This window comes from Cyprinus carpio, chromosome B7 (assembly GCF_018340385.1).
Source record: "Cyprinus carpio isolate SPL01 chromosome B7, ASM1834038v1, whole genome shotgun sequence".
Classification (NCBI taxonomy): Eukaryota; Metazoa; Chordata; class Actinopteri; order Cypriniformes; family Cyprinidae; genus Cyprinus; species Cyprinus carpio.
This window is the reverse complement of record NC_056603.1, coordinates 2,246,220-2,273,035: the sequence shown is the minus strand read 5'-3', so window position 1 is coordinate 2,273,035 and position 26,816 is coordinate 2,246,220. Positions and strand designations below refer to the sequence as shown.

The following is a 26,816-nucleotide window of genomic DNA, read 5'->3' as shown; positions in this document are numbered from 1 at the left end:
CATTTGTTTTCAGTAAAAATACATAAGAAGGAAATAATCAAAAAGTTGAAATCGTATTGGGTAGGTTTAGGTGTATCTGAGCAGCAGATGATGCTTGGTTTACTTTGCTGTGTCGCGGGAGTGCAACAGGAGCGAGAAGTGAAAACACGGAATGGAGTTTAATTCATATGGACTCTGAATGAGCCAAGAGGAATAGATTTCAGGAAGCAGCAGCGTGGAATTCAAGGCTGTAGCTTAATGGAGTTCATTTATTAGGGCATTCGTCACGTGGAATGGATTTGTTTGACAGCACTCTGAAAAGTGCACAGTGTCCTGTCCCACCCACATACAATGGTTCCGACGCCCGTGTACTAACCCTAATGTTTTCTCAGAAATGAACACGTTGTTGTATACTGTTGATTTATATCTTGTTGGGGGCGGGGGCTAAGAAAACAGTGGGGCTAGGCTGAGTTTTAATTAGCCAATATGCCTTTTTGAAGTGCAGCACATTAGCAAAATTTTAGCCAAACTTTGTGTGCAAATACTAGGTCCACTGCCTACAGCTTAGTTATGTATGACACAAGTCAATTACAAATCAAGCTGCTTTCTGTTGTTCCGCTTGGCGAATTCATGCAACAAACTTAAACATTAATTAAATCTGTGAGAAATCTCATGAGAGACTCCCATTTGTATGGACTCTTTTTATTCTAGCATATTTTAATGTATAGTTTAACAAAACTGAAGTCAAATCATTCTGGTTTTTTTTTCCACTTTTCTGTTTTTGCCTCAAAATTTCAAATTATACAATCTTATTTAGATTAAAAACTGCTCGTGATGCATGTATGCAGCATCTTTGTTTGGATCATGATTAAAATGCAGGGGTTGATTCTAATTTAAATGGAAAGAGCACAGACAAAGCCTTATTTTGTTTATATGAAGAGATTTATTTTATTTGTGTTATTTATTTGATTTGGGGCTTGTTTTTAAATTTTAATTTTGTTTTGTTTTGTCTTTCAATGTGTATTTATGTCCTTATGTCTTTATGTATTTGTGCATATACTGGTTTTGGACAATCCAGAATTCTAAGCTCACTCTGATCACCAGCTCCAGGATTGAACAGAGGAACGACTGATCCAGAGAATCTGCTGCTGATGGTCAGGAGATGTTTTCTCTCTGTGACGTTGTAAAATGACAGCTGACCGTTATCATAATCTAACAGAACTCCCAGTCGCTCTGGTCTCGGTGTTAGAGAGAGTTTAACTGGTGGATTAGTGTTGATGTGAAAGCCATTAGGACCGTCTGAATACAAGAACCAGAAACCGTAGAATGGAGTAAAAGTAGATCTGTCTCTTGCAGTTAAATTTCCATCTTTCACCACACCAATTAACCAGTAGTTTTTTGTATTTTCTTGTGTCAGCTCTACCTCCCAATAGTGTCGACCAGAGGTGAATCTTTGAGCTCCAAATGCACATAATTGAATTGGAAATTCCTCTCCAGTGTGATTATAATCTGGACTGGCCTTCACGATTTTACAGTCCTCAGAAAGAATATGATCTTGATGTAAACGCTCACGGTCAATAGTGATCTCAACTGTGAGAGAAAAGAAAAAAAAACACATGAGAAACAATTATTAATCCTCATGTATATGTCATGATATTTACACATATATGATAAAATATATGCACATTTAAAGGGGTGGTCTAATGCTATTTCATGCATTCTGAGTTATTTACACTGTTAAAGAGTGGATTATCATGCAAAACATGGAAAAAGTAAAAAAATTATTTGGATGTTTGACAGTATTTCTGTGCCAAATACACCCCTTCCGGGTTCATATAAGTTTTCATAACTTTTTTTCACCCTTTATCATATCCCATCATCAAGAAAAAGAACATGTCCAAACAAGTGTGTTTTTAACCCTTGCATCAGCCAGATCGAGCTCAGGAGCACACACTTCAGTGTCATCGGCAGCGCTGCACAGGACTCGCTCGAGAAGAACATCTCGTTTTTAGTTGTGAAAGATAACCTTGTTCAGCTTCTCAAAGAACCCAGCGTTACATGAACAGTGGATGCAGTTAGTTTTTCCAGGAGAGCAAATATGTTTGTTTGTTCCCGTCATTTCAGTGACAAATGTTTTATAACAAGGCCCAGTTTGACACTGGATTTGCATATCGGTTGATACTCAAAGATGGAGCGGTCCCAGCAATAAAAGATCCCAGTCAAGATTCAGAACCGCAGGTAGTAAGTAAAGAAAGAAAAGAAAAAAATCTGTTTTGTTGGCAGTCGTTACACAAATGTTTGGCACTCTTTAGCTCTGCCCACGGCACGCCTTCAGGAGCTCGGTTGTTTTCAGAGAGAATCGTAAAGCTGTATCTTTTATAAATATGATAAAACTTAAGACTCTTTGAAGATATAAAGGATGCAGTACTACTCTATAGGTACTCAAGATCAACATGAGATTGGCTGAAACTGTGCTATGTCCCCTTTAATTGAGATGATGTCATACCTGCATGTTTCCTCAGTTCTTCTATATTTACGTCTCCCACAACTAAAATGAAAAATAAATAATTTGAGATTTTAGAGAAACTGTAACTAAAAAAACTATAGCTAACAACATCTACAGTTATCAGAACCTAACACAAGTAAGTAGTTCAATATGAGAAGTGAACGACGCTTATGTGACAGCAGGATTGTTGATTCCAACTGAAATATATTGTATATATTACGGAGATATTACATACTCATACCTTCATGTTTCCTCGAATCTTTTATATTTAATTTCTCAACTAAAAAAAAAAAAAAAACAGCAAACCTGTTATACTCATGTTTCTCTTCTACAACATACACATAGATGTTTATGTAATGATTAGTTACAGTTCTTCTAAAAGTACAGCAGAGAACAAACATCTTCACATACCGTCTTTTAACAGTTTCTCCATAGTTTCGTCCCCACAATCTAAAATGAGGATAAAATATCAATGCAAAGTTAATACCAATCTGCTTCATAAATATTCCAGACTCTGAAAAGCACATTAAAGGGTAAGTTCACCCAAAAATGAAAATTAGCTTATCTTTTATACTGGAGGCATCCTATGTGTATATGACATTTTCTTCTTTCTTATGAATCCAGTCGGAGTTATATAAAAAATTGTCCTGGCTATTCCAAGCTCTATCATTGCAGTCAGCGGGTGTTGCAGTTGAATAGTCCACAAGTCGTCAAATAACGCGTGCACATCCATAATACAACATGCCTCACAGGGCTCCAGGGGGTGAATAAAGGCCTCCTGTAGTGAATGCATGCATTTTTGTCGAAATATATCCATATTTCAAACGTAATAAACACTTTTCTCTCACTTCATCTATCTGTTATACGTGGAAGCCGTTCCGGTGAATGTCGTAGTACGTCAGCGTCGTGTGATTAGTGACGAATGCAGAGAGAGAACAAAACAAAATGCCGGTCATGAATTAGAAGTACAAACCGAGGATTTGCAAAGGAAAATGTCGGAGGATTTCGATATAAGCCAAGAGGAGACTGGTTTTTCTTTGCTAAAGTAAGGAAACTTTGCTTCCTTTGCTCCTATAAATAAACTCGCGAGACTAGCATATCTCAGAGGCGCGTGCTGCGCATACGTGTTGCGTCATCCGCCGGAACGGCTTCTGCGTATGACAAATACCAGAAGTGAGAGAAAATTATTTATTATTACGTTTGACATATGGATATTTTTCTTACAAAAAATGCATGGATTCACTACAGAAGGCCTTTATTCACCCCCTGGAGCCGTGTGTGGCACATTTCATTATGAATGCGTGCCCTTTATTTGACGACTTTTGAAACATCCGCTGACTGCAATGATAGATCTTGGAAGTGGCAGGACAATTTTTAATATAACTCCGACTGGATTCGTCAGAAAGAAGAACGTCATATACACCTAGGATGCCTTGGGGGTGAGTAAAACACAGCCTAATTTTGATTTTGGGGTGAACTAATCCTTTAAATTACATTTTAACCTTTTCAGGTCAATAGATCTCAACTGTGAGGAACGAATACATAGAGCAGCAATTATTAATCCTCACACAGGGCTCATAAAATCACTAGCCCGACGTCCCGGGGCTATTGTGTTTCCCAGTCGGGCTACCAAAATTCATCACGCTCTGTCCGATGGGCCTTTCTTGAATAGTGATATAAAGTTCTTCCCTTGATTTGTGTTGTTCACTTGTAGGGCTGGTTTGGTAATCAGGCATACCGGGCATTTTCCCGGTGGGCCAACGCACATAAGAGGCCGACAGAAGGGGGTTTTTGTTGTTGTTGTTGTTTTTTGCCGAGGACCATCACACAGGAACAGCGAGCAGCCAGTGGCCCGTTGGTTTGTGTCCTGTATTGACAGCCTAAATGTCCAATCACAATGTGCTATCGACGGAGCAATGAAGTATTTTGCTACGCCTATATAAAGATCGTAACACCCCAACTTCTTCCTCGTCAGCTTTTCCCACGTTTTCACAGCAGCTTTATCAAGAACAGGCTTGCTCTGCGCTGAGTGATGCGGCACAAAGAGCCAGACAGGAGGAGGAGAGAGCAGTCGAATCGGTAATGTGCTTGATAGATAGTGTAATATATTCTACACTATATATTCAATAGTGTAGAATATATTACACTTTTTAATAAAACATAAATTCATCCCCATTGACCACAAACCAATAAAAAAAAAAAAAAAAAAAAAGATATCCACGGACCTGACGTTTTATTCTTATCAAAACAAGATGTAATATGAGTGTGATACATAGGCTAGGGTAAAAGCTTGATAGGCTACATACATACAATACCAGTCAAAAAATTTGGAACAGTAAGAAAGATCAAAAAACAAGCATTTATCTAAAATAAAAAGCAAAAATAACAATAAACATATACAAATAAAATCCAAAAGCTTGGAGTCAGTATATTTAATAGAAATCAATACTTTTATTTAGCAAGGATGCTTCAAATTGATCAAAAGTGATGAAAAAGACATTTATAATGATACAAAAAAAAGATAAATGCTGTTCTTCTGAACTTTCTAACTTCCTAACAATCTACTCAGCTGTTTTCAACATAATAATAATAATAATAATAATAATAATAATAAATGTTTTTTTGAGTAGCATATCAGAATATATATATCTATCTATCTGTCTATCTATCTATCTATCTATAGATATACTGAAGTGGTGGTGGGCCGCCTGGACAAAAAAAATTGTCAAGGCCGTTTTTTGTCCCAGTCCATCCCTGCTCGCTTGTAGGGGTAAAACGGATCGTAGTCAATCGTTTGCACTTGTTTCTAAGTCTTGCCGATTTAAACATTCAAGCGCTTTAAACAATTCACGCACATTCAGAGCTGCGCGCACTCATTCAAAGCGCGCACAGAGAGCCTTGTTTCAGACAATGCGCGTACACAGAATTAATTCCTCTTTCACACATCCTTGCTTCTGAATGAACACATACACACAAAATTAACTCAAAATAATTGTCTCTGCAAGTATTCTCGTAAACACAGTCGGTTATGTCTTAAGTGAGCGTATACAGTGGAGAAAGAAATCTCCTGTGCATTATTATATTGGATCCGTGCATTCAGTCTTAAAGGGGCAGCAGCCTATAAATACCTGATGTTCCATTAGTGCCACCTGCTGTCAGAGACTGACATTTGCGTCTCATTCACACAGCTAAAATCAGACCATTCTGTCTTTGCTTCAAATTTTGAAATTATACAATCTAAATAACATGTATTTAGCATCTTTTTTGGATTGTAATTCTTATGCAGTGGTTGCCTCTGATTTTAAATCGAGCACAGGCAAAGCCTTTTATTTGTATTATTTTTTAAATTTTATTTGGGATTTCTTTTAAAATGTAAAAAGTTTTTAAAAAGTTAGCTTTATTATTTGAATTATTTTCAATTTCACAAAGAAATATGCAGCATTTTGTCTGATAAATAATAAAAGGACATATTTTCATTCATAATTTGTCTTAAATCTCATTTTGTAAATTTGTCCGCAGTAAAGTTCAGCTGATGTCTTTTTTATCCGGGCTAGTTAAATTCATTTTGGGCTACCAAAGCCTGAAGAATGCCTGCCCAAAGAGCTACCAGGGATTTTGAAATTTTGCGAGCCCTGTGTTTACACATGGTCATACTCATACCTGCATGTTTCTTTGAATCTTCTATATTTACGTCTCCCACAACTAAAATGAAAAATAAATAATTTAAGATTTTAGAGGGGAAAAAAATGCATCTGAAAATTCATTCTATTTCCACTCTCATCTACAACATTATTCTACTCAGTCAACAAACCTGCTATATTCATGTTTTTTTTTTCTGCTACAACTTACACATAGATGTTTATGTAATGATTAGTTACAGTTCTTATAAAAGTACAGCAAAGAACGAATATGTCTTTACATACCGTCTTTTAACAGATTCTCTGTAGTTTCTTCCGCACAATCTAAAATGAGAATAAAATATCAATGCAAAGTTTTAATACCAATCTGTTTCACAAATACTCCAGACTCTGAAAACCACTTTCAGGTCAATAGATCTCTGCTGTGAGGAACAAATACATAGAGCAACAATTATTAATCCTCATGTGTATGAGATGATGTTTACACATGGTCATACTCATACCTGCATGTTTCTTCGAATCTTCTATATTTACGTCTCCCACAACTAAATTGAAAAATAAATAATTGATATTTTTGAGGGAAATCTACAGTTATCAGAACCTAACAAACGTAAGTATAATAGTTCAATATGAGAAGTGAATGATGCTTATGTGACAGCAGGATTGTTGATTCCAACTGAAATATATATGCATACATTACTGAGATGGTCATACTCATACCTTCATGCTTCCTCTGTTCGTGTATATTTACGTCTCTCTCAACTAAAATGAAAAGTAAACAATATTTGGTTTTAGAGGAGGAAAAATGCATCTGAAAATATGTTTTGTTGTTTTATTCATTCTGTTTCCACTCTCATCTACAACATTATTCTACTCAGTCAACAAACCTGTTATATTCATGTTTTTTTTCAGGTACAACACACAGATGTTTATGTATTGAGGACGTTCTCTCAACCTTGCGTAACGTTCCATAAAATTCTCTAAAGCTGAAGAAAAGTCCTGAACCTTTACAGAACATTAGGGACGTTCCTAAGACATCCTCTTTTGGTTATGAAAGTGCTGATGTTCAGTGCTCCTTATGTCTTTAGGGGGACATTCCATTTTGGTTATTTTATGGTCACATTAAGAACGTTACAAAGAGGACATTTGGGATGTCAACAGAACATTCTCACGTGGCCATTTTTTAGTATATATATATATATATATATATATATAAATCTATCTATCTATTTGTGGACCATTGGATACCTAGCGTTTTGAACCAATCACAAAGGTCCTGGGCAGCATATACGGCCCAATAGCAGGAGCAGAGGGACATCCACCTATCCATCCCAGCATCCGTTGATCCGGGCTTTTTAAATTAAAATTTCTTTACCAGCAGAGAGCCAGCGAGATTCTTCCTGCAGATGTTATGGGAATGTGTAGAGACCAATAGGAAATATCCTATAGTAATGGTTCCCAGAACACCACAAAATTACCAACTAAGAACCCCCAAATTACGTCACCAAACCACATAAAGAACAACCAATCACGACAAACTCAGAACGCTCTTTCAACAAGATGACATCCTTGACACCAGTGGGGACGTTCTGAGGACGTTCTGGGAATGTAACATTTTTAATAGGAAAGTTACGGTTCTTATAAAAGGACAGCTAAGAACAAACATCTTCACATACCGTCTTTCAGCAGTTTCTCCGTAGTTTCTTCCTCACCATCTAAAATGAGGATAAAATATCAATGCAAAGTGTTGCCACCAACAATATACACAAACACTCAAGTAAATAAGGTCAATAGATCTCAACTGTGAGGAACAAATAAATAAAGCAACAATTAACATTAATTATCCTCATGTGTATGAGATGATGTTTTCACATGGTCATGCTCATACCTGCATGTTTCCTCTGTTCTTCCATATTTTCATCTCTCCCAACTAAAATGAAAAATAAATAATGTGAGATTTTAGAGGGGAAAAAATTGCATCTAAAAATGTATTTTGTTGTTTTATTCATTCTATTTCCACTCTCATCTACAACATTATTCTACTCAGTCAACAAACCTGTTATATTCATGTTTTTTTTTTTTGTTCTGCTACAACATACACATAGATGTTTATTTAATGATTAGTTACAGTTCTTATAAAAGTACAGCTAAGAACAAACATCTTCACATACCGCCTTTCAGCAGTTTCTCCATAGTTTCTTCCTCACAATCTAAAATGAGAATAAAATATCAATGCAAATACCAAACACCAACACAAATACACAAATACCAAAAACTCTGAAAACCACTTTCAGGTCAATAGATCTCAACTGTGAGGAACAAATACATAGAGCAACAAATATTAATCCTCATGTATATGAGATGAAATCTACAGTATTCTGATCTGGTATTGAGAATTGTGACGTTTCTCTGGTCTCTAAAATGTAGATGTCATAGCAACCTTATTTACAGAATATATATATTTGATATATATATTGTCATCCTTAAATAAATCATTCATATAAAGTTTTGGTCATTTGGCCCACTCGTAAGCATGTTAAATAATCATTATTACAATACTGACCAATATTACGGGGCTGCTGTGGCCTAATGGTTAGAGATTTGGACTTGTAACCAGAAGGTCGCAGGTTCGAGTCTCGGTGCTGGCAGGAGTTGTAGGTGGGAGGGAGTGAATGAACAGCTCTCTCTTCCTCCCTCAATACCCATGACTGAAGTGTCCTTGAGAAAGGCACTGAACCCCCCGCTGGATATATATTGGTGCTGGTATATAGCTGCCCACTGCTCCGGGTGTGTGTTCACGGTGTGTGTGTGTGTGTGCACTTGGATGGGTTAAATGCAGAGCACCAATTCTGAGTATGGGTTACCATACTTGACAAATGTCACGACTTTCACTATACTTTCATATTAAGCAGGATGTGCTTAATTGCCCCTGTCTGCTTTTGAGCAGCTGAGAACTCATGGGCCAAGCTCTCGACTGCATCGCTGAAGAGGCCGGTCAGGGACACAGGGGAATTTAGAAACCGAGTCTTGTTGGTGTCCCTCACGTCAGCCAGACACAGCCAATGATGGCACTCCTGGACCACAAGCATGGACAGCGCATGTCCCATCGAACGTAGCAGTCCGTAGTTCTTTCAGAACCTCAGGGCCCCGAAGGATATGGCTGGTACTCTCCGGGAAGGTAAAGCACATTCCTTGGCCATCTCCACCGGTTGCAAAGCCCCTGGGAATGAGGGCCCCTGGGAGGTTGGTTCCTCGGAGGGGAAGTCCTCACTGCCACTCTGACCACCCAGGCAACTACGTAAAGCAGTCCTCTCCCGGAAAGAGAACTCAATCTAGGCAGAGGCAGTGGAACTCCACCCCTCTGGAGATAATGGAGTCTGTTCCGCAACTTTCCACAATGAGAACATAACTCATCCACGAAGGCCACCTCAGTGTGCTTGATGCCCAGATATGTGAGGCAGTGATCGTGACCAGGTAATGACCACATCACGTCATTTGCACAAAGACGCATACAGAGACACAACATCGTCTTTAAAAAGATGCACTATGAATATGCTCTTTTAGGAAATGCTCTTTTAGATGTGCTGAAGTGCACAGGGGAAATGGCCATCACAACACTACAGTCAAGTCAAGTCACCTTTAAATATATAGCGCTTTTAACAATACAGATTGTGTCAAAGAAACTGAACAACATTAATTAGAAAATAGTGTGTTAATAATGCAAAATGACGATAGTAATTTTCAGTTAAAGGCAGTTCATCATTGAATTCAGTCATGTCATCATCAAAACTCCATCGGTGACAGAATGGAGAAAAAACCTTGGGAGAAACCAGGCTCAGTAGGGGGCCAGTTCTCCTCTGGCCAGACAAAACCAGCAGTTCAATTCAAGGCTGCAGCAAAGTAAGATTGTGCAGAGGACTCAGCTGGTTCTTGTGGTCTTGTCAGGGGGTACAGGGGGAGTGCAGCCGGTAGAGTGCAGCACCGTAACACCCACATAGAGGCTTCATCACAGAGACTCACAGCTGAACACTCAAGCTTCTTGGAGAGCAAGATAATGACATCCGCTCGGCTCAGAAGTAAAAAACTGAGTATACGTTGCACCTGCTGCCTATTTATACTGCTTAGAGGAGCAGGAAGTGGATGTAATTATCACCACAACCATATCACCCTGCAGCCCAAGAATGGTTGCCCACTGAAGCTAAGCAGGGCTGAGCTGGTCAGGACTGGATGGGAGACCTCCTCGGGAAACTAGGTTACTGCTGGAAGAGGTGTTAGTGAGGCCAGCAGGGGGTGCTCACCCTGTGCTCTGTGTGAGTCCTAATGCCCCAGTGTAGTGTCAGGGTCCTGACTCTCTGTGGTCATTAAAAATCCCATGGCACTTCTCTTAAAGAGTAGGGTGTAACCCCGGTGTCCTTACATTTTACCTCCACTGGCCCTTGTCAGACACGGCCTCCTAATATTCCCTTCAACAGAATTGGCTCTATGACTCTCTCTCCTCTGGAGACCCCCTCCATAAGATTGTAAAGCGCTTTGGGTGTACAGCAATACACAATGAAAGCGCTATATAAATGCTTCATTCATTCATTGCATACCAATGTGCATTGGTTCATTTAGTTTACACTCAAAGTACATTGGTCTCTCTGGCGAGATTCCCAATTTGTCTGTCATTGATGTGACATTGAAAGTGACCGACTGAAAGGGAACAAATGACTTCCTTCAAATACATTCTTTTGTCAGTTTCTCCAAAGTTTCCTCCTCACAGTCTAAAATCAGAGAAAATATCAATGCAAAGTGTAATTATCAATCTGCTAATAACAAATACTCCAGACTCTGTGAATCACATTAAATAACATTTTATCCCTTTCAGCCAGAGAGACAGAATTTCTTTTAGATATTCATTTATATTGCTGTGAATGGGCAACTGACTAAATCTATCATTTGTATGATTATTTAATTTCTTTAAATGCATCTCAGAATGAATTCCATCTTACCTGCCATGTATGCATTGTGGGTTTGGTGTGTAACAAGGACATTTCATACTTATGCATAGTGTTTAATGTCCAAGACAAGAAGATTTCCTTTGTAAAATAAATTTTATAGAAATATTACTGTATGTATAGAGTTTCAAAGTCAATTCGGCTTAACTGGTAACTACTGTATTTGAGAAGCAATATCAAAGCAGCTTTTTTGTGCTTTCCTGAAAAAAACAAAACAAATGATTTCTGTTTTAAAAGAAATGAAAAAAATATTTGTTTCCTTTTTTTTTCCGCAGTTAACCATTGCCTGATAGGATTCATCTTATTCATGACTGTTTCGATGTTAAATTAAGTTCATGTTACTTACTTTCACCAACTGGTTTCTTCCCTGCAAAACAGATCAGAAATATTAACACATGAGATGATAGATGCATAAAACCTAAAGATGAAGTCTGTTAGTTACCTGTTTGTCTCTCTCTGTATCTGTACAGGATAAAGCCAACCAAACCCAAACTCAGAAGAGCAAATATGAGAAGAGTGAAGAAAAGAGCCTTCCATGGACCTGATGAAACATCCGAGAAACAGAAACCAGATGAATTAAAACACCTTCACGAAGCAAAATATACAAATCAATTACAGTAAAGCAGAAACATATTTTAATTTTAATTGATTGGATGGATGAAAAATAAGAGGGGATGATGTCTAACAAGAAATCTGAAAGAGCACAATAAGACCAGGATCATATATTTAAGAATGTAGGCTGATATGTTATAAATTATATTTGAACAAATACAAATTAAATTGAAAGAAAATTTAAGTTAAGGTCACAGGAACAGTATCACAGGCGTGGTGTTCAAGAAATCTTGGTCACTTCCTTTGAGATATCTACAAACATCCATGTTCTCTAACCTGAAGAGATGATGGCCTGTACATCAATCCTACTTTCTCTGAACTCTTCAGTTCTGCTGGACAGTGAACATGAGACCAGTTGAGCATCTGAGCGAGAGACAGCCATCCAGCTCTGAACAAAGAACATCCCGTCTGGTCCACGAATGTGAGACGTTCCTCCAGGACGGAGAACACTTCTGTCATCACACATCCATGTAACACTGGGCTCTGGATACCAGCCGCTGGACCTGCAGCTGATGTTCACACGCCCATCATCAAGAGGCTTTGGAAACAGGACAGGAGTGGATCCTAAAGCTGGAGGAGAGAAAGATCAGATCTACTCCAATCTCAAAAACCACATACAGCAAGTATTTTGTTTAACACGCTATCTAATTCTAATAAAGTCGGGCCGAATTCGTTGTGCGGTGTACCTGGTGGTAACAAGAGGTGATCTGACTCTCTCGACCAGCAATCGAATGAATGAAGCTACACTGAACAAAATTATAAACGCAACACTTTTGTTTGTGCCCCTATTTTTCGTGAGCTGTACTCAAAGATCTAAGACTTTTTCTATGTACACAAAAGGCCTATTTCTCTCAAATATTGTTCACAAATCTGTCTAAATCTGTGTTAGTGAGCACTTCTCCTTTGCCGAGATAATCCTTCCACCTCACAGGCGTGGCATATCAAGATGCTGATTAGACAGCATAACTATTACACATGACATCCTAAAGCTAACCACAATAAAAGGCCACTCTAAAATTTTACTGTATTGGGGGGTCCGAAAACCAGGCAGTATCTGGTGTGAGCACGATTTGCCTCACACAGTGCAACACATCTCCTTCACATAGAGTTGATCAGGTTGTTGATTGTGGCCTGTGAATTCAATAGAAGTTGCTGGATATTGGCAGGAACTGGAACACACTGTCGTATACGCCGATCTACAGTTATGCACATATAATGTGAGCAGTCGAGTATAGTTGCAGCATGAGAAATGGACTGTATAGTATGAGCACATAAATCCTGAGCTTTGGCTTTACAGTCAGGCGATTAATCACATCCGGAATAAAGGTTTTTGTTTACATCATATCTGTATGTGTGCTTTGTATATTAATTATTTAAGTTTGACTGCATTAATGGGGATGAGTTCATCAACAGTCCTCGATGTGAGCACGAGGAGGAGTGAATTTTAATGTTTGGTTGAACTGTGGCCAAACATTAATGAAGTGTAGATGCTTAGAAAACAGGCTACTCACCAGTTATTTTGAGAAGCACCTGTTGGCTGTCATATTCTCTGTCTCCACTCACATAACAGTGAAATGAACCTTCATCCTGAAGTGTGAGTTTCTCCAGCCGTAGAGAGACGTCTCCGTCCTTCAGTCCACCAGACTGATCTGACCGCAGAGTCAAAGAGCTTCGGTTCCTGTGTGATTCCTCCTGGACGTCCTGGATCTTCCCATGATTATAGAGGAGAATAGGGTTGCTGAACTGATCGTGACGGTACCAGCGGATCTCCAGAGCTTCAGCGTTCTCAGCAGGAGAGATCCAGCAGGGCAGAATCACTGTGGATCCCACATGAGCCACTATAGGATCACCAGGAACCACTACAGTCAACGACACTGAGAGACAGACAAAGACACAGTCAGTTAAATATTCATTACTGTTGTTCCACATATCTTCGTGACTAAAATCCAGCCATTTAAAAAGGAATCCACACAATCATGAAATTTACATTTACACAGTTAGCAGATTTACAAGAAAACATGCTGTTTTCAGTTACAGTCTCACAGGCGCACGGCACGCAGAGTAGTTTAGTTTTGAGTAAAAACATGGTGGAGAAGCTGGGAGCATTTAAAAGAGTGTGTAGGGAATTATACAAATGAATGAAGGAATTATATGAACGTACCTCTGAAGTTTCTTACTGTCTTCAGAAAATATTTGACAGCATTTTGTTTTCATCTTCGCTCCATGTAATACCTAATAAATTAGTGTTCTTAATCGTAATGCTGCTTTGTCTACAGTTATGGGAAACAGATGTAATTCTGCTGTTCCATAAGCACCACCTGCTATCAGAGAGTGGATTTACAGAGACTTACATTCACATTCAGCCTTGTGCAGTTTCTGTCTGGATGCCCTGCTGTAAATTTTGACCGGTTGATGAAAAATAAGCTTATGTGGGGATTTGGGACTTTGGCCATGCTATTTTGCAATTGTAACTGCAACTTTAAAGTCATTCTAAATCTAGACCACATCTTTTTTAATTTTTTTATTTGTTTGTGAAAACAAATAAGATTAATAATCATTAGGTTTTTGAACAACTAATCATTGAGTCCTACTTAACACTGACAGTAAATAAATATTGAAAGATTGACAGCTTGGGTTGTGTAATCATATCCGTGATGAACCCCCTATTTAAAATCCTAAATATGTTTGATATGATTGAAGCGGCCCTGTGTGCCAGCAGATTGAGAGGTGCAAGATTCGATCTTTGAATGCCTCATATTACCAGATAATCCGCGACGAATATTGGAACCAACTGAGGTCTGAGATAAATCGGACTAAAACTCCTGTAGTGTGAGCCAAGCTTAAAGTGAAGTTTGGACCAGTTCTCCTCTCACCACACAACATACTCCTCAGCAAAGATGACCCTAGCCTTTTGATTCTCTCTGCTGATGAGAGGCTTGGTCACTGCAGAGTGTTTTTTTCAGTCTGACTTCTCTTCCTCATTGAGAGTCTCCACATTATCCTGTCCTCTCATGCATTTGTCTTACTTGGACCACCAATCTTTTTGGGGGACTTGAATGAATTTGTGTCATTGTAAACCTGCAATATTCTAGAAATCACAGATTTGGATCAACTTCTCTTGCACTGGCTGAAACTGTAGTGTGAGTCCAGCTTTTTGGCTTCAGTTGGTATGGTCCAGAGCTCTGGTGTTGGTCATTTGTTGTTTCCCTACTATTTTTTTTGGCTTCAGTTGGTATGGTCCAGAGCTCTGGTGTTGGTCATTTGTTGTTGGTGGCCTGTTTGTGTGGAAACAAATGTCGCAATGTTTATAGAGTTGATGGAGTTTGTTTATATGTCGCTATGATTTTGGCTAATATGATTGAATGAATATTGTTGGGAAACATACAAACATGAATGTTAATGTGTTAATGATGTCACTGGGCTTTACAAACACAAAGGCTTTAGCCAACAAAATTTAAAGTCTTTAAAGCTAACAAAAAAAACAAGCAAAAAAAATAAAAAAACTAAAACCAAAGAACAAAAAAAAAAAAAAAATAAAATGCCCAAAAGCTGCAAATCCTTTTCAAAACTCCCGTTTCAGCTTTGTGAAAATGCCAACAAGCTGCATGATTTGCTGATTCCCTTGCTTCCTGAAGACAAGCAGGAAAAACAAAATGAATGGTTTTCGAGTATCATGAAATACAGCAACACATTTAAAGACGCTGTTCAACATTAGTTGAATGGTCCAAAAGGATCATTGGAGAATATTATTCCTGTTCAGTCTAATGCTGGTGCAAAACAGGAAGAGTTTACCATTCCTCAAGTCACAGTACATGCTTCATCCATTATGTCAGATAATTTACAATATGACGATAGCAAACCTAATGACAGTGTGTCTAATGTGGGAAGCCAATCATCCAACAATCAAAGCTGCTCAGTTTGTTAAAAGAAGATCTGGGGTGTTGTCTGCTTCTTCTGTACGTCTCAAGGCAGAGGCTGAGTTTGCTGCACTAAAGGCACAACAAAAATTGTTGAAGGATAAACATGAACTTGAAGATCAAGAGGAACAGTTACGAAAAATAAAAGAACAACTCAATCTGCAAGGAGAAATTGAAATTCAAATGGCCAAACTGAATGTTCTGAAATCTCAGAGTGTATCAAGCAGTAGATCTAGTCGCTCAGCAGGAAGACATTCTAATTCAGAGCCAAAACTCTGGAGAATAAGATGGACAATCTTAGAACCAGGATAAGTTTCCAACGGGACATTAGGGACTGTAACATCCTTTGTTTGTCTGAAACATGGCTCATGACTTCGGTCCCGGACACTGCTATAACGCTGTCTGATAACTTCTCTGTTTTACGGATGGACAGGACAGCCGAGGCCGGTAAATCCAAAGGTGGAGGAGAGTGTTTCATGATTAACAAGAAATGGTGTGACCCCAGGAATATCTCCACTCTGTGGCACTCCTGCTCGCGTTATCTGGAACATTTATCCATTATTTGCCGCCCATTCTGTCTGCCCCGGGAGTTTTCATCAATCATTGTTACTGCTGTCTACATCCCACCACAAGCTGAAACAAGCTTGGCTTTGTCTAAGCTTCACGATGTGCTCAGCGGCAACATCAACAAACATCCTGACGCTGCTGTTATCATCGCGGGGGATTTTAACAAAGCCAACCTCAGGCAGGTCATGCCTAACTTTTATCAACATGTATCCTGTCCAACCAGAGGACTGAATACACTGGATCACTGCTACTCTCAGTTTAAGAATGCCTACAAAGCTCGCTCACTACCAGGTTTTGGCAAATAAGACCATGCCGCCATTTTCCTCACACTGGAATATAAACAAAGGCTCGTTCAAGATCCCCCGGTGCAGAGGGTGGTGACGCGCTGGTCCGCCCACTAAGAAGATCCCCCACAGCAGACTCTTGATAACTTATACTCCGAAACTCTGACGTCAGCGAGTTCACACGCTAACCGAACAAGCAATGGATACAATAACTATAAGGACCTTCTAACCGAACAAGCAATGGATACAATAACTATAAGGACCTTCACAAATCAGAAACCGTGGGTGGACAGAACAATCTATGCTGCATTAAACAAAAGCACTGCCACATACAACGCCGGTCTCTCGTCGGGGAACATGAGAGAGTACAAAACATTGTGCTATGATCTCCGACATGCGGTAAGAGCCGCCAAACACCATTACAGGGAACGAATAGAGTACCATTTCCAGCTAAATGACTCCCAATGCATGTGGCAAGGACTAAGAACCATCTGTGCCTTTGGAAACAAATCTGAACGTAGGAGCCCCACAGGGCTGTGTCCTGAGTCCCCTGCTCTACTCTCTCTACACACATGAATGCGTGTGTTCCCACAGATCCACATCTATTATCAAATCTGCTGGTGATACTGTGGTTCTGTTAAGTCAAGCCAAGTCAAGTCTGCTTTATTGTCAGTTCTTCCACATGTACAGTACATACATACAGAGAATTGAAATCGCATTACTCTCAGACCCATGGTGCATACAGATAACACTAACAGTAGAGCCTAAAAATCCAGATAGATACAGATCAAATATAAATATAAAAATACAACTATACAAATAAGGGCATGTAAAAAAAAAATAATAAAAAATATATATATTTTTTTTTTAAATTTAGATCAAGGGAGTACAGCTGTGTTTTGTACTGAGAATTTGATGATAAGACTTAACCTTACAGGAACCAAAGTTCAGATACCTTTATGATCCATGAGGCAAGAAAAGGTTGTGAGTAACAATGTTCTGTCAGGATTGGAAGTGACTGGCTTTAATGGAAATGAATTTTGTGAATTGCATTGAGTTTATACTCAGGAAAGCATGCCTATTCACAAAGGGAATATACCCAAAGAATCAGATCTTCAAAGATGGCCTCATTTAAAGACTGTTAATTTACCTAAGATTGAGGCAGGGATTGAGCTGTTCGTATGGAAAAATGTTCCTAAAGCACTGGAACCATCGGAGGTTATCCGCAGTGTAAATGATGGGATGGACAGTGAATGGACCGCTCTTTGGAGATGGTGAGAATCTAATAGTCAGTGCACAGCCAAAAGTCACAGTTAACAGAATTTCAGTGGTGAATTTGGAAGACGTGGCAACAGCAGTTTTTGACTTCCCAGAATTTAGCCAGGATGAACAAACTGGCTATTCAAAGGAAGATCAAAGATTCATGGAAAGGGTGACGAATTCTGCCAAACTTGTTGATGGGCATTATGAAATTGGTTTACCTCTGAGAGAGAAAGTTCATATGCCAAACAATCAAAATATTGTAGAACAACATGCTCTACATCTGAGGAGCTTCAAAATGATTCTGCCTTTCTTGCTGACTATAAATCCTTTATGCAGGATATGGTCTCCAAAGATTATGAAGAGCAAGTATAATTTCCAGAAAGCCCTCCAGCGGGTGGTGAAAAATGTCCAATACACCACTGGTGTCGGGCTACTGTCCATCAAAGACGCTAACCACAAACGCTGCATAAGGAGAGTGAGAAGTATCAACAAAGACTCCTCTCACCCCAGTCACAGACTGTTCACTCCTCTCCCATTGGGGAGACGTTGAACTGAACAATAACCTGTCTGCACTCCTCACTCAAAATGTTCTTATTATTCACTCTGTTATTTTGCACATTTCTCTGATTTTTTGCACATTCCCTTGCAGATTTCTGTCTTTGGATGCTGTTTGCCCTGTTATGGTCATTGGCCATATATAAACTTATGCTATTTATGTATCTCACTGTATAATGCACCTTCTGCTTATACTTTCTTTGCGCCCTGTGTTGTATGTACATTCATTTGCATTGAGCTGGTCTCTGCCCTCCTACCTCATAACTTGCACCATATGTCATAAAGCTTAATGTATATACACACATTCTATATTTATTTTATGAAATGAAAGGCTTGAGCATGGATCGGGATTCTCCATCAATTGAAAAAGTGTTGGGGGCACAGTGGTGTATTCAGTCTGATGCATTCAAGTTTAAGATTATAATTAAAAAAAAGATTTTTGACCAGAAGAGGAATACTGTCCATAATCAGTTCCATCTAGGATCCCTTAGGAATTGTGAGACCTGTGGTATTGCCTGCAAAGACCAAACTTTGGGGATGTCACTACTGCACAGTTGCATAATTTTTCAGATGCAAGGAATTGGTCATTTAAAAAATGGACCTGCTGGATGCAAAAACTTCACCATCTGATAATTTTTCAGATGCAAGGACAGCTATGGCCTCCAAACTTTGGGAAAGTCACTACTGCACAGTTGCATAATTTTTCAGATGCAAGGACAGCTATGGAACTATGACATATTTGCTGCTACATAATGCGCATTCTGAAGCACATTGTGCTTTTATCATGGGAAAATCAAGAGTAACGACAACGAAGTCCATTACCATCCCTCGCATGGAGGTCATTGCTGCTACCATGGCAAGCCGTATGGATGTGTTATGGAAGAAAGAACTGCATCTGGAGCTTCAAGATTCTGTCTTTTGGACAGACAGCGCTTCTGTTCTCAAGTATATTAAAAATGAGACTTACCGACTTCGAATATTTGTAGCCAGCTGGGTGACATAAATCCTCAAGGCCTCACAAGCCTCACAGTGGAGATACATAGACTCATCAAGCAATCCAGCTGATGTTGCTTCAAGAGGATCGGCTGTCAGTGCATTCCTTGAGAATAAAACATGGACATCAGGTCCTGCTTTTCTTCTTCATCCTGAAAGTGAGTGGTCTGACAATCTCATTGACCTTGAAAGGCTGGAAGTAAGTGATCCTGAAGTCAAGAAAGGCATAGAGATTAAATCCATACAGCTCAAAGAAGAGGATGACGTAATTACACATTTAACTCATCACTTTTCTTCTTGGTTCCGTTTAAAGAAAGCAGTGGCATAGATTTTAAGATTTAAAAATCTACTCTTCTAAATGTGTAAATGTAATAAGGAAATTACTATCCAAGTATATCGTTTGTCGGAGGCTGAATTCACTGATGGTTCTTTGGAAAGAGAAATGGAGATTTGTCAACTTGAGCAACATCACCTCTCAACAGAAGAACTAGAGACGGCTGAATTGGAGATTGTGAGACCCTCTCAAGAAAATATGTGTCCTGATGAGCTTGCTAGTCTAAAAAAAGGTGAAAGTATAAAGAAGAGTAACCATATTTATGGACTTTTTAGCAATAAGTGTTCCTGTGGCTCAGTGGTAGAGCATTGCGTTAGCAGCGCAAAAGGTTGTGGGTTCGTTTCCCAGAAATGTAATAATGAAATTAATATAAGAGTAAACTGTATGTCAAAAGCTAAAAACAAAAAAATAAAACATAAAAGTAAATACAAAATAAGGAAATTACTATCCAAGTATATCGTTTGTCGGAGGCTGAATTCACTTCCAGGATATCAACAGATGGCAGATTTCAGAAGGAAATCATCAGAAAGAGTCACTCCAAATTAACCTGCATTCACCTGTGTTCAGGTGGATTACTTTGGACCTTTTGAGGTAAAAAGCAGAAGAAGTGTAGTGAAATGGTATGGAGTAATTTTAACCCATTTGGCCATACGAGCAGTACATATAAAAAAACCATACACCATCAACAAATATCAATTTATAAAATAAATAAGAACAACAAATACAATACTCCCAAACCACTATTTTATCCTCTCAGCATCAAGAACAACGAAGATAATTTTTGCCTCACCAATATTTTATTGTTGTTGCGTCGCAAATGCATCAAGTTCCTGTTTTAGCCTCTCAGCGGCATTTGGCAACAAGAGATTAGTCAAGTAAAGTCAAGTCACCTTTATTTATATAGCGCTTTTAACAATATCAAATAGGAAAATAGTGTGTCAACAATACAAAATGACATTAGTAAACACTCAATTTTCAGTTAAAGACAGTTCATCATTGAATTCAGTGATGTCATCATCCAGCTCAGTTAAGTTTAAATAGTATCTGTGCAATCAGTAGCCGCTATACATTGCTTATGCATGAGAGAGAAAGAGCGAAGGTAGCTCCCTGTATAGTAATCAGAGCCTGGTTTTGGAGATGACCAGCACAGAGACATCTTTAGGTCCACAGCTAACACCTGTTTCACACATACTCCGTCTGCAGTGCGTATCCATCCGCTACTGATCCGAGGCTGTTTAGGCCACAAACACAACATTTGTCTATTATTTTGATTTCAAATCATGTAAATAAACTGATCCGAGGCTGTTTAGGCCACAAACACAACATTTGTCTATTATTTTGATTTCAAATCATGTAAATAAAAATAAATAAATAAATAAATAAAAACTTTTTCAGCATTGTGATACTCTTTCATCACAGTACAGTAACAATCGTTCATAGACATTAGTTTAAACGCAATAAATATAAACAACTTAGCCTATTATTCATGTATTTGACTTCTAAGTTCGTATAATAAGTTGCTCAAGCAAGAGGCAACATATTTAAACACAACATTTAGCCTACTTTTCTTGTAAGGCTATCACAAACATTTAAAATTAAAACTCACCACTGACACAAACAGTTGACTCTCGCGCCTTTTGCATTTAAATCTTTATTACAAGCAATCCCACGGGTCTTAAAGAACTTTGTTTTTCTGCCTCCATAATAGTGCATATATTATGTTGCCATGTTTATCTAAAAGTGCACTTTTTCTTGTTTTAAACCTAGCCAAAATGCCACGTGTTCACTCTGAAACACAGTAGATTTTAATTGTATCAATTTATTGTGAAATTATTGCATTTCCGTGTCAATCCATGTTAATTTTTACCGCAAACAATGTGCTGTCACTTTAACGGTGTCCTGACATTTTATCCTACCCATCAGAAACTAAAACAACGTCGCTCCTGGAACGCACTGACGGTGTCCTGACATTTTATCCTACCCATCAGATTTTCCTACCAGGGTTTACTGCGCATGTGCACATCAATATTGTGTCCTTTTTCTCATGCTGAACAACAATATTTAATGCATCTGCATTACTGTAAGGGTAGGTTTAGGGTTGGGGTAGGTGTAGACTTTAATAAAAACACAATCTAACAGGTAGAAAAAAAAATATTTATTGTTGGTTTCATGTAGCTGTATCCCTTCTAGCTACAACCATGAAAATAACACATAATTACTGTATTTGCATTACTGTAGGGGTATGTTTAGGGTTGTGTTAGGTGTAGACGTTAATAAACCATAACTTTACAGTAGCATTTTTCGTTGTCGAATTGTACTACCCACTGTTTTAATGGGAGGTAGCAAAATCTGACCGCAACCGCATGCAGTGTGAAAGCTCTAATCCATTAACATGGGTGCGTAAAAAAAAAAATGCAACGCATACGCACTGTAGATGAAGTGTGTGTGTAACAGGCGTAAGAAACGACTGCCACGTTCCTATGAAATATAAAGTCGACACTGTGCTGAACACTCCATTCAATTTCCCTCAGGTGAGCTTTTCCATTTTCTTCATTAAAAGGTTGCTATAAATTTGTTGTACTTTATTGCTGGTCATTGAGTTCTACCAATAAATTCTGAATACTAATCCTGTAACATTTCAGTTTCTGTTAGCTTGACATTCCTGCAATCAGGGAGCAGTGGTGAGCAGTTTGAGACAGAGAAATATGTGTACTAGTTTCTGAACATCTCAGTTTGTTTCATTCTTGAAGTCCCTTCTTTGCCAATAGAAATAATGGACCAAACTGAGGCAACACAGCACAGATGAAAAATGAAATAACTCATCAGCATAGTCATGAGGCATCAATCAATCATGCCTTGTCATTGCTTTCATAATCACCTCAATAAAAGTCCCACATGGCAATACTCACATTTCTATTCTTGATAACCTACATTTAAACAATTTAAATTAAATTAAAACATTTTAATTATGAATCTTGTTTATTGTCATTAACTAGAGTTGTTGCATTGGGGGTGTTACCAACGCCTTGAGCGGTTGGAGGCTCCAGTTGACAGAGGAAACAGTTGGTCATGGTTAACAGTGCTGTTATTAGGGTGCACGGTGACAGTCACTCAGTATTGGTGGGAAGAAAACAAAACAACAAAAAAACCTTAGACAGAATATAAACTGCACCAAACATAAGGTCAAAGCAATCTATATCTATAAAACAGTAGATCTCATGTGTTACCTGTGCTCTGCATGATGTCAGATCCACATTGTTTTAAATGTCAAATAGTTTATCCATAATGTGAGACCATTTCTATAAAAATAATGGTTTTTAAGGTTATTATAGAAGAGACATCTTTGATTTTGTTGTAAAAAGCTAAACATGTGAAATGATACGTGGCTGCTTGTGCTGTGTGATCAATCTCAGTTCTTTCTCTGGTAGTCCGTTATCTGTGCCCTGGCTTTTGTGGAAAATCTGTCCATCCTGGAGGCTGAGGAGACATTTCTGCAAGGACCTGTCATTTACATAAAGTACTGTAAGGATGCTATAAAGGAAAACATGGTCAAACATGACAAACTGCCATTATTCAACAAATAACCTTTTCTTTCTTCCAACTATCCAACTTTTGTTGTTTTTTTAACAGTGAGTGGGATCATCAACGGGAGTCATCCTGGTTCATGTTTTTTTTATTAAATGGTGTTAATAAATAATATTGTTGTACTCATTCTTCTCAGATGGCTAAATGGCTCTTGGGATTTTAGAAAAGGGTGAATTGTGTTCACAGGGACACTGTTCTGTTGCTGTTTGACAACCAATAGTGAATACTAAAGCATAAATAAATATAAATATTTCATTGATGGTCCATATGATTACACTGTTTGTCTGAAGACTAATGGGCTAAATATGGTTAAAGTACCCCTATAATGCCATTGTACGGTTCCTAATATTGCTTTAGGAGTCTTCTACAATAGGGTTACATGCATGCAAGGTAAAAAAAAACACTTTGGTTTTCTCTAAGTATGCATTTAATATCAACTAATTTCCCAGCGATTCTCAAACAAGAAGCAGTTCAAAGATTCAGTCTCTCTAAACTTCTCCTTTCCGTGAGCCTGCTCTGCTCTGATTGGTCAGATGGCCTAGTCTGTTGTGATTGGTCTACCGCATACAGCGTGACGGAAACGATATGCCTATAGAGACAGAGCCACGCGCATCATGATCTGAAAACCATGCCCACCGAGGGGTCAGTCTTCACTGACTTTCTATTGCAGAAATCTGCCTCCTTGTCATTTCTGACTTATAACAAAAAACAGAGCAATGCCTAAAAGCTGCTATGCATCAAGGTGTAAAGTAAACAAGCTAACAAACCCAGAACTATGTTTTTATAAGCTGTCGACCCAGAAAACGAGTGTTTAGGACACAAAGGTAGAGCACAACGCGTCATATTACTCTGAGAACTGCGCCCACATAATCGGCGACAAGACCAATCATTTTTAACCACGTCAAAGGCTTATTTCACTGCCATATGTGAATCTGAGAAGAGGAGCTATAATAAGAAACTAAATTTTATTGGTTGATGTCAGTGCCTCTTTTTCTAACCTTCCTTTTGTCTGAGAAATGATCCAACTGAACGGCCCAACGTGAAATACCCCGACATCTACAACTATTTGTGTCCTAAACACTCATTTTTGTGGGGTCGACAGCTTATAAAAACGTAGTTCTGGGTTTTTTAGCTTGTTTACTGTACACCTTTTAGACACTGTTCTGTTTTTTGTTATAAGTCAGAAATTACAAGGAGGCAGCTTCAAGCTGCAGATTTCAGGACCTCTGTCAAGCTGACATCGGCCTCATTCAGGACGGAGACGAGTCTGCTTACAGACAAGAGGTTGTACTTCCTTCGTCAGCTGAAAAAGTTAAACCTGCCACAGGCGCAGATGACACAGTTTTACTCTGCTATTATTGAGTCGGTTCTGTGCTCTTCTATAACTGTCTGGTTTGGGTCAGCCAGCAAATCAGATTTAAGAAGACTGCAATGGACTGTTAGGACAGCAGAAAGGATCATTGATGTGCACCTTCCCAGTCTTCAGGACTTGTACAACTCCAGAGTAAAGAAACGGGCAGGTAACATCATCAAAGACCCCTCTCACCCCGGACACAACCTGTTTGCACTTCTCCCCTCAGGCAGACGCTACAGATCTCTTTGCACTAGAACATCTAGGCATAAAATCATTTTTCCCCCATGCCATCTCCAGCTTAAACAGCTACCATATATGAATCATTACCTGTGTTCTGTAATTCTTTTCCGTAAATCATTCTACATCTTTTATTATTGCCTTTCTCAAGTATTATGTAAATACATATGCATATCTCTTTATCTATACAGTTCTATATAGAGTAAAAAAAAAGCACAAATCTGTACATAAATCAATCCACTGTGCAAGATTCATACACATTATTTATTGCTAAGTCTTACTATTTAAATGTTTTTTTTTTCTTCTCTCATGTCAGATGTATGTACGTATGTATCAGGAGCACCTTAAAAAAACACCACAAATTCCTCATGAGTTTGCACACACCTGGCGATTAAAGCTAATTCTGATTCTGATTCTTCCCGCAATACAAAGTCAATAGATGACATCCCCCCCCCCGGTGTGGGCGTGGCCTAAACGCGTTCTGTCTCTATTTCAATAGTTCTGTATTTTGAACCCTCGATAGAAAATATAAACATCTATTATTTATCATACTTACAGGTCGTGATTCAGTGGAGCAGTAGAATGTATCATTACGTTGTCCATTTGATCCAAATATGTGTATTATTATTTTTATTATTCACTAATTATATGTGTAATGTTAATGTCTTATTTTTTTCATTAATGTATTATTATTATTAATTTCGCCATATATCCTCCTCCCCTACTGGACGGTCGCAGTCTCCTCTGTTCTCTGGGAATCTTTCTTATTCCAGCTTCAGCTCAGCAGCTCTGCATTACTTCATCACCTCTACTGGCGCATCTACTCTTAAACTAGTGCGATTATATCCAGAAGAAACTGATGACGTATTACTCTATTAATATGAACATTTGTTAATCTCACCCGGATTGTGTAGAATATTTACACCGAAAACATGTTTGTGTTCTTACCAGAAGTCTCTATGAGGAGATTCACCAGTAAAGCGATAATAATCGACATCATGCCTGTGAAAATACATATAGACACAAATAAATACATAAACATCTCTGAGGGAGATTTTTTTCCAGAATAAATGATGGTAATAAGAGACACAATCGATAGGACTGTCGTGTATTCAGTGAGAAAACAAACTCACCTCGTCCGTTAAATCAGTGATCTGCGTATTTTAGATTCGATCGAGACGCGTTCAACACAACAACAGAGTCGAATATAAACCACGAAACAGACGAAAAACAGTCAGAATCCAGACGCGCTCCCGATTTACCTGTTTTACTTTCGCTTTCGAAAAAAATGCCAGATGATGCCTCAATAACGTCATGCGGAAAGCCCCTAATATTCGGTGTGATTGTTAAATGTGACTGTGTGTAATAATAGTTACGGTGTGAACAAACACGTGCGTGTGTTAGCTGTTATTATGAGGAGCGATGATTGAATAGAATAGAAAACCCATCTTGTCGTGACACGTGACGTGAGGATTTGTCCCTGTTGGTGTTGGATTGACTGTTCAAAACCATCGAGAGGAAAAGACATGAGATCTGCGATACACAGATCGTTCAGATCCTCAGGAGACTGTCTCCGGCGGAGGACTGAAGCTTCATGATTCTGAGGATGCTGAATGAACAGCTTTGCATTCTTTACATATGAGTTTGCATTTAGTTTCAGACTGTTTAAGTGAACAGTTTGAGCTTTACTGTTGTTTAAGGGTTGGATCTGGGGTTGGGGAAGGATTTATTATGTTTTTTTTTATTTATTAAAAGTGTTATAGCTCTTCAGAGTTTGAAATATGGTTCATTTTAACTCTCAAAAGACCAAAACAGTGACATATTAAGGGAAATACTTGATATAACTTGCGTGTTTGTGAGTGTCATAGTAATTTACACATTAATCACATTTATGTTGATCACAACTCTGATGGTCTCGTATTGACAGATACAGACAGCTCAGGACATATTCAGTCCTTGATACAGTAGTTTGGACACAACCCTTCAATGTTTTGT

The 26,816-nt window shown here is 38.5% G+C and overlaps 1 protein-coding gene across 6 annotated transcripts; it reads right to left on the bottom strand.

Annotated features, from left to right (window-relative positions):
- Positions 1 to 875: 875 nt before the first annotated feature.
- Positions 876 to 26,368, bottom strand: LOC109079376 (butyrophilin subfamily 2 member A2-like). 6 transcript variants are annotated; one of them, XM_042726913.1, is made up of 17 exons: positions 25,955 to 26,368; positions 25,770 to 25,823; positions 13,244 to 13,606; positions 12,009 to 12,302; positions 11,563 to 11,673; positions 11,467 to 11,487; positions 8,295 to 8,333; positions 8,012 to 8,053; positions 7,800 to 7,838; positions 6,844 to 6,885; positions 6,627 to 6,668; positions 6,409 to 6,447; positions 6,146 to 6,187; positions 2,897 to 2,935; positions 2,727 to 2,765; positions 2,486 to 2,527; positions 876 to 1,569 (listed from the first exon to the last, which is right to left on the bottom strand). In XM_042726913.1, the coding sequence occupies exons 2-17, from the start codon at positions 25,819 to 25,821 to the stop codon at positions 1,004 to 1,006; spliced, it is 1,812 nt and encodes a 603-aa protein (XP_042582847.1). In that variant the 5' UTR covers positions 25,822 to 25,823; positions 25,955 to 26,368; the 3' UTR covers positions 876 to 1,003. The 6 variants fall into 6 exon arrangements, with proteins under 6 accessions (XP_042582847.1, XP_042582848.1, XP_042582849.1 ...); XM_042726914.1 differs by having other exon boundaries at positions 11,563 to 11,661; positions 25,955 to 26,367; XM_042726915.1 differs by lacking the exon at positions 8,295 to 8,333.
- Positions 26,369 to 26,816: the final 448 nt, after the last annotated feature.

Coding starts and splice junctions, on each gene's coding strand:
- LOC109079376 (XM_042726913.1), bottom strand. CDS start 25,821: ATGATGTCGATTATTATCGCTTTACTGGTGAATCTCCTCATAGAGACT. Junction 8,054..8,294: donor GGAGAAACTGCTGAAAGGCG/GTATGTGAAGAT, acceptor TTTTCATTTTAG/TTGGGAGAGATGAAAATATG. Junction 7,839..8,011: donor AGAACAGAGGAAACATGCAG/GTATGAGCATGA, acceptor TCCTCATTTTAG/ATGGTGAGGAAGAAACTACG.